This window comes from Pezoporus wallicus, unplaced genomic scaffold (assembly GCF_028554395.1).
Source record: "Pezoporus wallicus isolate ANWC-B61680 ecotype Strahan unplaced genomic scaffold, APGP_CSIRO_Pwel_v1 contig_5104, whole genome shotgun sequence".
NCBI classification, from domain to species: Eukaryota; Metazoa; Chordata; class Aves; order Psittaciformes; family Psittacidae; genus Pezoporus; species Pezoporus wallicus.
In genome coordinates this window covers 2768223-2782538 of record NW_026637335.1, presented here as the reverse complement: position 1 = coordinate 2782538, position 14316 = coordinate 2768223, and the positions used below count along the sequence as shown (strand labels likewise).

The following is a 14316-nucleotide window of genomic DNA, read 5'->3' as shown; positions in this document are numbered from 1 at the left end:
GCCCCGCACCCGGCCGGGGCACGCTGCGGGACAGCGGTGCTGGGTGGGACGGGCAGGGGCGCGCTGTGGTGGGGCGGGGGTTCGGTGCGATCCTGCAGTCCGGGCTCCGTGTGCCCCGGTGGAGCGCGGTGGGGCCAGCTGCAGGTGCGACGGGGCGCAGCCCGGAGGTGCGTCGTGGGGTGGCTCGGTCCGTGCGGCGGACGGGCGGGGCCCGGGCGGAGGCGAGGCAGCGCCTGCTGACGGTACGGACTTTGTACGCTGTGGCTCGGTGCGGCCTCACTCCGCGAGGTCCCGCCGCCGGGGCTGCCTCCGGCTGTAGCCGCCAGCAGATCCCGTGTCCGGCCGCGCTGCACGTAAGGGACAAGCTCCTTCCCGCCTTCTCTCGTGTCAGGGAAGAAGCGAGCGTTCAGGCTCTCTGCCTTGGTCACTGGAAGCTGGTTGGCTGCTACATAAACTGAAGTCGAATCTTCTGTTAATTTGTAATGTCTGTGCTATTGGAGAACTGGCGAGGGGAAGTCCTGGGAGCAAGGGTTCTGTTGTAAAGTATAAAGGTTCAGGTATGAATGTGATATAAAGTTGGGTTTGGGTTTTTCCTTTTTCCTTAAGGCATGTATTTCAAAGAAAAACTAATGTGTTTTGGTATTTTTTAGAAAGAAAATAAGATTGGTGGTTTCCTTTATGTTGTACCAGTAGAGTGACTAAATGGTGATTAGTTGCTGTAGAGAGAGTGTGAGAACAGAATCACTGTAGCCTGCTGAGCCTTCACTGAGTGAAGATTCAGTGATGTGCTTTGCTGTTTCCTAAAATTGCCTTAGAGGTACATGTGCAGTGTCCTGATCAAACAAAAAGCCTGGGGTCCCCACAGACTACTTGTAAAGCCTCAATAAAGATGCCCTGGAGACCTCATACTTCGTTTTTTTCAGTGCCAGAGCACATTCACAAGTCATTTAGATTCCTGTGACTTATGGTCAAGTATGTTTTCTGTTATGTATCCTGATGCTGCTGTGTGCAGCTTTGATGTTCTAATAGGGACTCCAACATGCAGGAAACTGGGCTGATACAGGGGGATTTGTCTCAGCAGGCAGCTTTTCCAACCAGCTCTAAGAGCTGCTGTTTACACTTGGTTTACAATCTCAGCTTTGCCCTTTCCTAGGATTTGATGTTGCTTGCAGATATCACTAATGTAAGAGGACATAAAGGTTAGCCTACACTGACGCCCTGGGCTCAGCGGCTCCCTTGAGGATGGTCACCCCATGCACTGGGTATGCTTTCTCTGGAAAACTGCTCCTGTGTACTTTGGCCTTCAGTGACAAGAAGGCTACTTCTTCGTCAGAGTCATCCCCTGGCCCTTCCCAGCAGGGTGTGGAGGCTTCAGGCTGGTGCTGCCAGCTCTCTTTCCTTGTTGCTGTCACCACTGCCCTTTGCTAGTATAGTGAGACAGCATGGGTGAAGCTTTCTGAATGCCTTGCTTTGAAACCTCTTTACTGGTGCAGTGAGTTGGTCAGTGCAGGTACCTCACCTCCCCGTGGGCAAGAGTGGTTTCTGGAGCACCAGCAGCCGGGACTGAGATTGCTGAGGTTAGTGCCATCATCCCTGCTCTGCTTGGGCTGTGGGGAAAGGGCTGTTCCATGCCTGAGTTCCTTCGGGTGTGTGACCAGGACCTGAAGGGCTTGCTGGTGCAACTGCTTGGGCAGAAAGATGGATTAAAATCATCTTGGATTTAGAGAGATCCCTACATCCCCCTTCTGGGAACGGAGGTTTCTTTTTCCAAATTGAGAGTTGCTTTCTTTCAAATTATCAATTTAATAACTGTTTGGAATTAGTTTTACTTGATCATCATTAGTTTCTTGGGGGTATTACAGCATGTTTGGAACTCGGAAATAAAGGTTTGGAAGGTATCTGCTTTGTCATGTACTGGGGTTGAATCCTGTGTATTGGATGTGGGAAGAAATTTCACAGCTTCTCTGGGAAAGCTGTTCTAGTGTGATGTAATGCTAGCTGAAAGTTTACAGAATACCCAGTTTTGCTGCAAATAGCAACATAAAAAAATGAGGTTTATTACCAAAGATGGGGAGAATAAATATTGATAAGCTCTTAAGAAAAAATCTGTTTGATATGGTGTTATGTCCCCATCCCCATCTTCTTGAAATTAAGGAAAACTGATTCCTTTAAGCTTTCTTGCAAGGTCACATTTTTCCAGTTCTTTTGCTTTCTGCTTCTCTCTGCTGAATGTTTTCCAAGTTGCTGTTGTGTCTCAAGAGCTGGATGTCTGTTTTAGATTGAAGTTTCATTATCAGTTACATCCAGCTTTGTTAATTATATCACTGGATGAGATTTCTTGTGGGTTTAGTTTGTCATCCATCTTAACCCTAAGCTATTTTCTTATATTTTGGTGTAATTCTGCTGCTCCGTGTTGCATCAGCTTCTCCTTCATGCATGTAGTTCTTTACTCTTGCATTCACGGAGATATATTTTGACTATTTCAGATACTTTCTGCAGCTTGCCCTGGATCTCTCTTCAGAGTATTCCTGGTGCTTATTCACACTAAGCTTGGTGTTGATTAGAAGTTTTATGAGTAAGGTCCTTACTTTGTGATCTAAATCATGGGGAAAATGTTTAATGGAACTAGGCTAAGCAAAGAGCCTTGAGCAGCCCACCGTGAGGATGCACTCCCTGGATTACAGAGAATCACTCTTTAAGAGCAGTCTTTAAAGAAGTTACAATTTAAAATTGCTTCATAGTGACTAACTGGTATGTTCTCAAGTGGCTTAGTGGAATAGATATTGGCAGCGGCTTAAAATACAAAGATACTTGTTCAGGATTATTTCCTTTTGTATGTGGTCCTGTAAGATGACTTGGGGTATCAGAGGCAGTGAAAAACCAGTCACTTGAAATTCCCCTGTGTATGGCACTTTCTGCTCAGGACACTGCTGCCCTAAAATGACAGTTACACAGTATATGGCATTTACAGGTGCTAACATAGCTCTCGCTGTGAATCTGTTCACCTCATCTGCTGTGTGAATGCTTACTGAATTAGTATTCTGTTAACACTGTGGAACAAAGCATTTGGAAGCAAACTATGCACAAAGGTTAATCTGTTATGAGAAGCAATGTTTTGTACTGGGGACTGATCAGCATGGCATATTCTCAATCCACGTTGAATAATGATCCCGGCAGGATTTTTGCCTTGCAAAGTGTCTGGTACCTTCAAACCATGTCATCATATTCCACTACCTTTGCTTTTCTTTTCTCCCAAATAGGTGTAACCTCTAAAAGCACCTTCACTTCAGGCTATGATGGGATTGTTTTGGTTGTTGCTGCTTTACATCCACATGCTGTCACCTGCATTTGCTGGAGGTGTCACCAGAGTCTATTACCTGGGGATCCACGAGGTGGACTGGAACTATGCTCCAACAGGGAAGAATGTACTTGCTAACCAAAGCATCACACATAACCCGTATGTTTGCTTCTATAAGAATTTAGTCTGGTACTGACTTGAAATAGTAATTCTGTAAGTAATTTCAGGGAAGTATTCTGAGGCATCTAAGCAAGCAAAAAAACTATATGATGTCTGATTTTTATGAGCTTAATGGTTAACTTATTTTATCATAGTGTTGGGACACATAGGAACATAGAAACTGTATTAGTGGGGAAAATGAATGATCAGTTTAATGGAACATCCACTGCCTGTACACCAGCGGGGAGTGCAAGTACTCTATAATAGAACCCATTGTGCAGTACTCTGCCCTGGGGTTTCATTTTTCTTAATTCCAGCTGGTGATCAGCTTGTATATCCTGAGGCATTGTGACTTTTCGCCTTCATGTAAATGATTTCACAGAACTGGTTTGTTTTGGTTTGAATGGAATTTCAAGCATTAGACTTAATGGACCTTCCTGCCTGTAATTTTAGAGGTTGTTTGAAAAAGGCTTTTGGTTTTGTTGAAGTAAATCTGGAAACTGCAGTAATTACTTTGAGTCACTACAGAAACAGGCTTTAGTTTCTGTTTTCAAAACATTAAGCTTTTTTCTTTGTTTTCTTTTTGTTTTGTTTTTTTTCCATAGCTTTCCACATCTTTTTAAAGGCATTTGTGCCTTCCCTCCATCCCATTTTCTGTGGTGAATAACCTGTATTTCTTGACCTGGTCTGTCATTTACCCCCACCTCCCATAATAAATAACACTGAAGTTTATACTTATCTTTCATAAACAAAACAGCACAGCAGGAATGGGAGGAGTTCACAGAAAAATGTCAAGGTCTGTTAGTTTAGTGTGGAAGTCTTTCTGGAGACACTGAATGGACTTAAAATAGTTCACAGGGTTAATTCACAATTAATAAAGATGTTATCGCTGACTCCTGCAGTGATAATGAATGTAGTGGTTTTTGTTTGCTTTCTTTCATAGTACATGAAGAGAAGAGAATGAAATTCAAGGACATTAAACTTGGCAATTTAAAAACTGTTCTGTCATTGCAAACAATTAGACTTATTTATGCAATGATTGCAGAAAACAAAGTGATACTGGTATGAATGATATTAATATGAATGCTTGAAAAGTTGTTTTATTTTCTTGGGAAGAAATGGACTCTAAAAGTATGATTTATCTTAAACTCTGCTAGTAGTGGCTGCAAGCGTGACTACAAAGGGATGAGTTGTATGTTGTACAACCAGAGCCCAGCCCTTCACAATTTTCAGTTACAGAGTCGATGCTTCATGTTTTAGTCTCAACTATTCATCTTTGAGAGATAAACATTAGTTTGCCTGTATTTCAGGGTTACTTACATTATGGCAGGGTGATTGATACTGCATGGGAAATGAGGGGAGTAACCTTGGCTCTCATTTAGCTCTCCCGCTAATGCCTGGATCATGATTCATCTCTTATCTACTAAGATAGCCATAAAGTGCAAATGTACTCATGAGTTGAACTTTAGTACCTCTATGAGGTTTTAACTCGGGAAGCTGCTTACATCTCGGGTACATATCTGCCTGACTTGTCTGCCATTCTGTCTGCTAAAAGAAATAATTTGGAATCTGTTAAGTAGAAAATCATCTTTTAGACTGCATTTTGGTCAGAGAGCCTAGGAGATCTCCCCCACCCTCAAGTGATTTAGTTGGAAATGCTATGAAAGCGCAAGCAGTCCTCTGTAATACCAAAGCTTTCAGGCTTATCTGGGAAGGCTGTGTGTCATTGTCACTCCACTGTGTTATCAACCAGCTGTTTTATATAATGCATGACTCATGGTGCCTTTCCCCTCTCTGAATTTAACAGCAAGGCCTCAAAATTCCTCCAGCCTGGAAAAGACAGGGTGGGAAGCACGTACAAGAAAGCTGTCTATAAGCAGCACACAGACGCCACATATACCACTGAGATTCCTAAACCTGACTGGCTGGGGTTCCTTGGGCCCATCATCCGAGCAGAAGTGGGGGATACCATTAAAGTACACCTAAGAAACTTTGCTAGTCGACCATATACAATCCATCCTCATGGAGTTTTCTACGAAAAGGACTCTGAAGGTAAATGGGGCACTGCCATAAAGGAGGCAGATTTTTCTCACTGGCAGCTTAGAAGTGTGCATTGTGGAAAGATGTCTGTAAAGCCACAGAGTTGGTTAGCCCAAAGCTATGTTGCAGGAAAGCAATAGTTTAGTGAGGTTACCTGATGTTGCGTTAGCAGGTTCCTGGGTCTAGGAGTAATTTACTGACCTGGGCATTACAGTACACAGTGTGGCTTTCTTTATTTTTTAGAACTTCCAAAACTTGCTAGTGGGAGAGTGGTGAAGAAGGAAAAGAGCTGTATTCATTATTTAAAGTGCTGTAGTATAAGAATCATGAGTGTGAGCTTCAGGTGGCTCACAAGACTGGTGAAGTATGAGACTAAAGAACAGCTATTTGAAGCAACGCTAAAAATTGTAGAGAGGTTGACTGGGGCATGTTGGAAGGTTGAAGGCAAAGTAGCAAGAGATGAAATGGGAATCATCTTTCTGACTCTGTGCTGTCCTGTTTTCTGGGAAAGTTAGCTTACAGTGGCTCTGTGTCTCAGTCTGTCTTAGGGAATCATGATTAAATACTGTATCAGCCTTGGTATGGTGAGTGTCACTTTGAAATCTGCTAACCAAGTATCTATGTGCAACTGTATTGAATTGAGAGCAGCTCAGCAGGGGGCTTGGAACTAGATAATCTTAAGGTCCTTTCCAACCCTGACTATTCTATGATTCTATGTGTGGGCACCTCTGCTCTTCTTGAATGGATGTTGTGGTTGCTCAATTGTTCTAGGATCCCTGTATCCCGATATGTCCCCCCAGGATCAGAAGAAGGATGATGCTGTTTTCCCAGGAGGGAATTACACCTATACTTGGACTGTCCCTGAAGATCACAGCCCAACTGTTGATGACCCAAACTGCTTGACATGGATCTACCACTCCCATATTGATGCACCAAAGGACATTGCATCTGGATTAATTGGGCCATTACTTACATGCAAAAAAGGTAAAAACTCCAAGAGAAAGCAGCTGAGGGTTGCAGCTTCATTCTATATCCTTATAGGATTTTTGTTGTGATTTGAACAAGAGTGGGATGAGAAGATACTTTAGTGGGCAGCTGCAGCTTCAGAGGAAAATGCAGTATGAGTGGAGAAGACAGAGCCTGTGTTCTGACTTTGTTCTAGTCATTATGTTGTCCTGCTCCCTTAGTGGCTGTGCAGGTGAATTTGTAGGCCTCTTTATCTGGGAGCTGTTTGAATCCATATTAAAAGCAGGAATCCTGTCCATGACTCAGTTTATGTGTTAAAAACTGAGGACTGTTTGATTTCAGCAGGAAAGGTGAAGGTGGTGTGGTTCAGTCATGCAGTGGCAGAGGTGCTTGGGAGTGAGAAGTGTAGTAACAGGGATATACAAGATAAGAGTGAGTTTGTTGGAACTCTGCTATGAGCTGTGCTAGGATGCTGGGGAAAGCACCTGTCTAATTTGTGTGATAAGAGTTACTCTTCTACTGATGTTTTAATCCATGTGCTGATGACTGCTTTTCTTGCATGGAAGAATATTCATACATCCTTTCTTTCACTCTAGGAATGCTGACTGGCAGTTCTCAAAGACGTCAGGATGTAGACATTGATTTCTTTCTGATGTTCAGTGTGGTGGATGAGAACCTAAGCTGGTATCTGGATGAAAACATAGCATTGTTCTGCACAGATCCAGCCTTGGTAGACAAAGATGATGAGGAATTTCAAGAAAGCAACAAAATGCATGGTCAGTGTCACCTTCATGAAGCCACAGACTCTGCCCAGATGCTCCAGGGGTGTTGGTGCTCTGATATCTTGAAATGCACTTTTGGCTGTTGTATGCCAGGGAAAAGGGAGACAACAAGCTCTGAGAGATTGTGCTAAGTGAACAATGTCACAGGGATACTCCAACTCCAGAAAAAATGTTATTTTCCTTTAGTCTTTGGCATGAGGGAGCCTTTGTTAGTAATTTGGAGATTTCTGAATAAACTTAATTTTATGAATGAGTTGTAGGGCTGTGCTCTCCAGAACAAGAAGGGGGGGGGTGAGTTCTTGTTAGGTCCATCCTGCAAACACATCTATACTGTGATTTGCTGGCAGAAGCTCTGAAGGACCCTTTTCTAATCTGATTTTTGCTTGCTTGGTTTTGCAGCTATTAATGGTTATGTGTTTGGAAACCTCCCTGAGCTGACGATGTGTGCTGGAGATTATATTTCATGGCATCTCTTTGGGATGGGCAATGAAATTGATGTTCATACAGCCTACTTCCATGGAGAAATGCTCAATATTCGAGGCCATAGGACAGATGTGGCCAGCCTCTTCCCAGCCACTTTTGTTACAGCAGACATGATCCCCAGTAACCCTGGGAGATGGCTACTCAGCTGTCAGGTCAATGATCACATAGAAGGTAAGGCAGAGGTTGTAATATGTCCTGCACTCTGCAGCCTCTGTTTTATGTCCCGGTGTAGCCCTGTGATGCACAATGTGGTAGGGGACAGTGGTTTGTGCTGCATTCCCACAGAAAATGACCCAGATGAATTGGGTGATTCCTTGCCTTGTATAAGTTGGGGTGACTTGGTTATTGAAGTGTGGGCCAGACTTCCTGGGCATGGCTTGTATCACTGTATGATGTTCTATGCTGATCAGTGATGAAGACAATATTTGGTACAGCAGAAAGCAAAGATGAGGCAGTGCCTCAATCTGTAGTCCCTGTGAAAGGCACTTGCATGGTACACCATGGTACATGAGGTCAGCAGAAGGCTCTGTTTGCTCTTTGCCTGTACTTCCATAGAATTCAGTTAAGAAGTTCTGCTCACTAACGCAAACTCCTTGCTGTGAGAACCATCTAATCACCTTCTGGGACAATAAAGGAAAATGGCCAGTTCATGGTAGGAAGGTGGGATTGTTCATTGCTGGTCAGACTGGTTAAGAGGGGTAAAGCGTGTTATGTCCTCCTCCACCATGTCTTGAACAGCTGGGATGGGAGCACTGTATGAAGTCCGGCCCTGTTCTCGGCAATCTCCAGCGTCCATCCTGGAGGGGAAAGTTCGGAAATACTACATAGCTGCAAAGGAGGTGCAGTGGGACTATGGCCCTTCAGGACTCGACCAAAGCAGTGGAAAACGGCTGAGTGAGGAAGGCAGGTAAGCAAGAGGCTAATGGGCTGGGACAGTGTTTGAGGGTTTCTGATCTGTGATGGGGAGGCTGCTAAGGAAAATGTGGAATTTCCTTCTTGCCAAAAAACCTACCTGCAATTCATATGGAATTCCTGGGAACGCAGATCACCCCATCTGGAAATGAAGGCTGCTGTAGCTAGACTGTACTGAGAGCAGTACTAGGCACTTTGGGTGATTTCAAGTAGAAGTGTGCCGAACTACTAAGAAAGCACATCTTGCATCAGACACAGGGTGGCAGAGCTAGCCTGCAGATACGCTTCAGTGTAGCCTTTCTGCAGCAAGCAATTTCTGAGAAATCAAATGTAGTGACCTCTCCAACATCCTTCCCACATGTCACATAGTTGTGATATCAGTTGATGATTTCCCATTCAGGCTTTGTCTAACTGAAACAAAGACATTCCTCCCCCTCTCTTCCTTAGGACACTGTTGAAGAGGATATGCCTCTTTCAGATATATATATCTGAAGTATAAATGCAGAGTGATTAATGATTTACCAAAAGCCAAATAGCAACTCTTTTGCAGAATTTAGAAGGAAAAGCTCCTTATACCTGTGAGCTGGCCTTGCAGCTAAGCTGAGTCTCCTGCAAGGCATGTTATGTCTGTGTTTGGAGAGGGTGATGGTGGAGGATTTGTCATTTACAGCCTTTCTGTTTTCTGCACTGCGGTTTTGTTCACCGCCCTGTCTTGCGTATCTCATGTTGAGATGCTGTTCAGATCTGTGCCATTGTACCCAGCTGCAGGCTAGAGGTGTTCCCTGAACATGTAGGTAGATGAGTCTGTAGGATTAAAAAGCTTCACAGAAAAGCTGTGCTTGTTCCAAAGTGGTGATGCAGTCCTTGTCTGAAAAGCTTCTTGATTTGGAGGTGCTGCTGACATTGCCAGAGGAGTGTGGGGAAGAGGGGATTTGGAGGTGCTGCTGACATTGCCAGAGGAGTGTGGGGAAGAGGGGATTTGGAGGTGCTGCTGACATTGCCAGAGGAGTGTGGGGAAGAGGGAGCAGGAGAACAGGACTGATGCATAGAAATTGCGTGATGTTTTCTTTTTTAAATTAGCCCTGCTGAGCAGTTTTTCAAGCGTGGCCCTTACAGAATTGGAGGAGTCTACTGGAAGGCAAAGTATGTGGAATATACTGATGAGAGCTTCCGTGAGGAAAAGCAGCAGTCAGAAGAAGAGAAACACCTTGGGATACTTGGTAGGAATCGTCCAGCAAAACAAATCTGCTTTCAGTGTCAGTGAGATTGATGGTGATATCAGGGGTACCAGTTGGCTGTAGCTGCTCTCATTTCATGGTGCAGTGAGAGGTGCAGAGGAGGTGTTTTACAGCAGGCACACCTAAGAGTGAGTGGGACAGGCAGAGGATGTGAAATGGTAAAATAGACAGAATCGCTTTTCTACTGGGGCAGTATTCAGAGGTTAGTAGTAAGGCCCGAAGGATAAGATTGTTGTATTAAGACTCGCAGTTCTTTTCTAGCTGGCAGGGGCAGTGGCTCACAGGTAGGGGTGGCATTAGAGCATTTCACACCCCTCTTTAGCTGCCTGCCCAGGGCACATGTCTTAGAAGGCTGGGTAAGCCTTTTGTAGGTGACTGAGAGACATGGGCCTTTCCCAAGGGTGTTTTGGCACGTTTGGCCATTTTGTTACTTATTCTACGGATGTCTGAAGCCTCTCTGAGTTCTCCTGCAGACCCAAAGTGCTTTAGAGCAGTTCTTGTCAGTCCCTGTTCCTGCTGTCAGGGCTGAAGGGCCTCAAGTAGCGCCAACATGTGGAGTGCCTGCCTCTTCTGCATCCTCTGCTCGCTCAGCCTGGGTGAAAAGTGGTCCTGGCTGCTTTGGTTAGCTCTTTCTTGCTCTGTTGCTGACATGCTCTCTACAATTTGTGTAGGTCCAGTGATCAAAGCTGAAGTTGGAGACACCATCCTGGTGACGTTTGTTAACAAAGCCTCCTGGCCATTCAGCATCCAGCCTCATGGAGTGTCCTATGGGAAGGCATGGGAAGGGATGCGTTACCATGATGGTTTGTGGTTCTTTTTTTCTTGAGTCATTCAATGTTAATGCTGGTGGTGGGGCTACACATCCCATACCTCCTCTGTGCTGGAGCGTTTCTGCAGCTGTGAAGGACTGGATGTGGTCAGGAATTAGGTACAAGCCACCGTGGTCCTCTGAGCCTGCCTGCAGCCTTGCAGAAGGAGTCTTTTCACTGAACTGGTGCCCAGGAAGGGTGCCAGAGGGAGTATACTTCCAGAGATTGTGGGGTTTTTTTTGAGAAGAAAACTGTAAACCAAAGCTCAGATCATCTCTAGCTGTTTGAGACCTTTTGGGCAGAGGAGTGTGCCCAGTGCACCCCAGCTTAGAGAACCACACGGTTCCAATATTTAACTCCCCACATGCAGCTTGATCTGCTTCTTTATTTCCCCTTGCCATGCCCACCTCTGCCATGGTGTGGTGGGAAATTTACATGGTACTGAGAGCAGGTCACTGTGTGCCTTAACTACACCCTTGTCATGCTTCAGAGATGCTGGCTATTTAAGTGACATGAACGAAGTAAAACCCAGTTTGAATGTAGCTGGTGAGAAGATGGAACTAAGCTTGTACAAGGACTTTGGGAATAACCATGCCAATCTCTGTTTTAAAGGTCTGTTTGAGAATGGGGTTTCTGTTGCACCACTGCACAACTTTACGTACCGCTGGACTGTGCCAAAGCATGTTGGGCCCACGGCCAGTGACCCTCCATGCCTGACCTGGATGTACAGCTCGGCTGTGAATCCCATCAAAGACCCCAGTTCGGGCTTAGTAGGGCCTCTGATTATCTGCAAGCCAGGCACTTTGGATGAGAACAGCAAACAGGTAAAAGGAGTTTTCATGCTGTGCTCTTACCAGGCTCTTTGCTTTCCTGTAGAGAAAGGAAGCAACAGCCAAACATCAGGGAACATAATGAGAACAGATGTATAGTAGCATGAATCCAGCAGAGTAAAATCAAAGCAACAAATCAGGTTAACATTGGAATGCTGGTGCATCCCAATGCACCAGACATTTTCACATGGGAAAGTCTAGTCTTCCAGGCTCCCCAGGGCTGCCCTGGAAATGGTTTCTAGGCTCTGCTTAAAAACTCACAGATGAACTTGGCTGAACTGTACATTGGCTGCGACTTTATAGCTAACTTTTGTCCTGAGACTTGCATAGCAGGCTGCTTTCAGAGGCATGTGGAATAATCAGTGCAGTCTCAAAAACATTACAAAGACTTTCACTTTCTGGTTTTTTGTTTGAGTGGTATAATGCTTTGAGGTTTGGATGAGCTTCATTTCTTCTGCAAGATCAGTTCATTTGCAAGCACAGCTGACTACAAGAAAAAAACAAAAAACCAAAACCTTTGGAAATTATGTTAGTCTTTATGCTTTTAATGGAGAGGTGAAATCTGGAGGGTGACCAGTACTTCCTCTTGGAATTTTTACTTGGGTAGTCTGATCGTATCAGTAAATGTAGGGAAGGCAATAAGTTAATATCCTGGGAAGTGCAAGACGGATTAGTAGAGCCTTATTGTGAAAAACAGCAGGCAGCAGGAAAACTGCCATCCTGCTTTCCTTGTGGTGTAGATCAGGGAGTGGCTGCTAAGTCTGAAGTCTGAAAACAGCTTCCACAAGAGCCTCCCTGGAGGAGCTGACTGTTAGCTGTGGCATGATGTGGCTAAATTGGGAGTGCAGAAGAGATCAGCATGTTGCACAGGCTGAAAATGTGACTCTTCTGAGCAGGCAATCATGAAAATGTACATCCCACTATGTGAAGGAGCTGTGATAATGATAAAAGATTTTCAGGTGTTGAAAACAGACTTGTTTGTGAAGGTAGGATGGGGAAAAAATCAACTGGAGCAGAAATTCCATGATCTTGGTCAATCCTTTAATGAATGCTTAATTGGGAAAGGTGCATGGCCACTTCTCATGCACCTCTGTGCTGCATTCAGAATTGCTGCACTCAGAATTGCTTAGCCTTCTCTGCAGTGTCTTCCCGGGTACAGCTGAGGCCACAGATATCAAAGAGACAATCTAGACAACACTAGGGGTATTCTTTTAGTGGGGGAATGCATCATGCTTTACAATTCTTCTCTTAGGAGACTGAACATTTTCAGGGGATTAGGGTAATAAAAAAATTAAAAAAAAATCCCCATCCAGGCCTGTGGTAGGAGAAAGAAGGCATGGAATGTAGTCATCTACCTGCCTCATGGGCTGGGCTCTTGATTCCCTGGTCTGATCTGGAGAGATGGTGAAAACCACACTTAAACATAGGGATGGGGAAAGGAGGCAGTGATTTGTTATCCTTGGATTGATGCTAGTCACTTGTGTGAAATAACGTGGGAAAAGCACAAGTGGTATCTCTTGTGAAACAAAAGAGGGACATTCGGCATGAGTAAAGGGACAGCCCTGGCCCTCAGTGGGGAACATGGTAGCCAGGCAAAAACATCCTTAACTGTAAAGATAGTTGGTGAGTTTTAAAAATTAACAGGCCTTATTGTAATTATAGAAAGGGATCGACAAAGAATTTTACCTTCTCTTCAGTGTGTTTGACGAGAACCTCAGCTGGTATTTAAATGCAAACATAAAGTACTATTTGAGGATGGAAGAGGCTTCCGTGCAAGAGGATGATGACTTCAAGGAGTCAAACAGGATGCATGGTATGGCCTGATGCTGTTCTGTGTACAGCAGGGTTGAACCTGCAAAACATGGGGTGGTGCTCACCTAAAGACTGAGCTGGGGAACTGAAATGGCTGTGTTGTATTGGCCTGAAATCAGGTGAGGCTGGAGGCAGCAGGTGGGACATGGAACAAGAAGCACAGCTGTCTTGAAGTATGTCCTGAGTGTGTTCAGGGTGAATTACAAGAAAGCTACACTTCCACTGCCAGGCCTGCCCTGTCAAAGCATGTGCACAAAATGAGTCTCTTACCTGCAGAGAATCAATTGCATTCTCCTTTGCAGCCATCAATGGAATTATGTTTGGTAACTTGCCTGGGCTAAATGTGTGTGAAGGAGACAATGTGACCTGGCACCTTCTGGGCTTGGGCAGTGAAGCAGATGTTCATGGAGCTGTGTTTCAGGGAAACACTCTGCAGATGAATGGGATGCGGAGAGATTCAACCAATCTGTTCCCCCACACATTTGCTACTGCTTTCATGCAACCTGATAACAATGGTAAGTGCCTGCACATCTAACTTAGCAGAAGGCAAAGTCTCCTGTTGTGGTGTTTGCTCCTGTGGCTGATTCTTCAGCACAGTATAAACTCTTACAGAGTGAGCTGTGCTTTAGATCCTGTTGGTCCCATTTATGAGGCCACAGCTCCTGCATTTGCTCTGATTCTGGAGATACAGGATCTTGTCTCACACTGATTCTCTAGGCTGCCACTTCCTAGTTAATATTTGTGGTAACAGCCCTGATGGATGTTGCTGCCTGTAACCCAGAGAAACATGCATGCATGCCTTTCACAGTAAAGGAGCAGACAGTGCTAGAACTTAACTCCCCTCTCCATGACTTGTGGAGATTCATGTTTGACAGACTCCAGTCCTCCCAGTTTGCAGGGAGGGCACACAATACTGTCTTGCTTATGCAATGCAATGGCCTCAGCTGCCAGTTGTCTCCTCCCCTTTGGCATTTGCAGGCTAGATCT

General features: G+C 44.8%; 1 protein-coding gene across 4 annotated transcripts in view; it reads left to right on the top strand.

The window, feature by feature from the left end:
- The first annotated feature begins 276 nt into the window (after window positions 1-276).
- The window catches only part of HEPH (hephaestin), a 48713-nt gene continuing 34673 nt past the window's right edge, over window positions 277-14316 (top strand). The window contains exons 1-12 of one of the 4 annotated variants that reach the window (XM_057404820.1): window positions 277-353; window positions 3261-3457; window positions 5265-5509; window positions 6269-6481; window positions 7060-7239; window positions 7645-7899; window positions 8467-8635; window positions 9721-9860; window positions 10550-10681; window positions 11300-11511; window positions 13180-13330; window positions 13632-13844. In XM_057404820.1, coding sequence (XP_057260803.1) covers window positions 3294-3457; window positions 5265-5509; window positions 6269-6481; window positions 7060-7239; window positions 7645-7899; window positions 8467-8635; window positions 9721-9860; window positions 10550-10681; window positions 11300-11511; window positions 13180-13330; window positions 13632-13844 — 2074 coding nt within the window. In that variant the 5' untranslated portion in view covers window positions 277-353; window positions 3261-3293. Of the gene's footprint in view, window positions 354-1449; window positions 1578-3260; window positions 3458-5264; window positions 5510-6268; window positions 6482-7059; window positions 7240-7644; window positions 7900-8466; window positions 8636-9720; window positions 9861-10549; window positions 10682-11299; window positions 11512-13179; window positions 13331-13631; window positions 13845-14316 lie in introns of those variants that run through there. The other 3 variants (XM_057404821.1, XM_057404819.1, XM_057404822.1) reach the window with 3 other exon arrangements.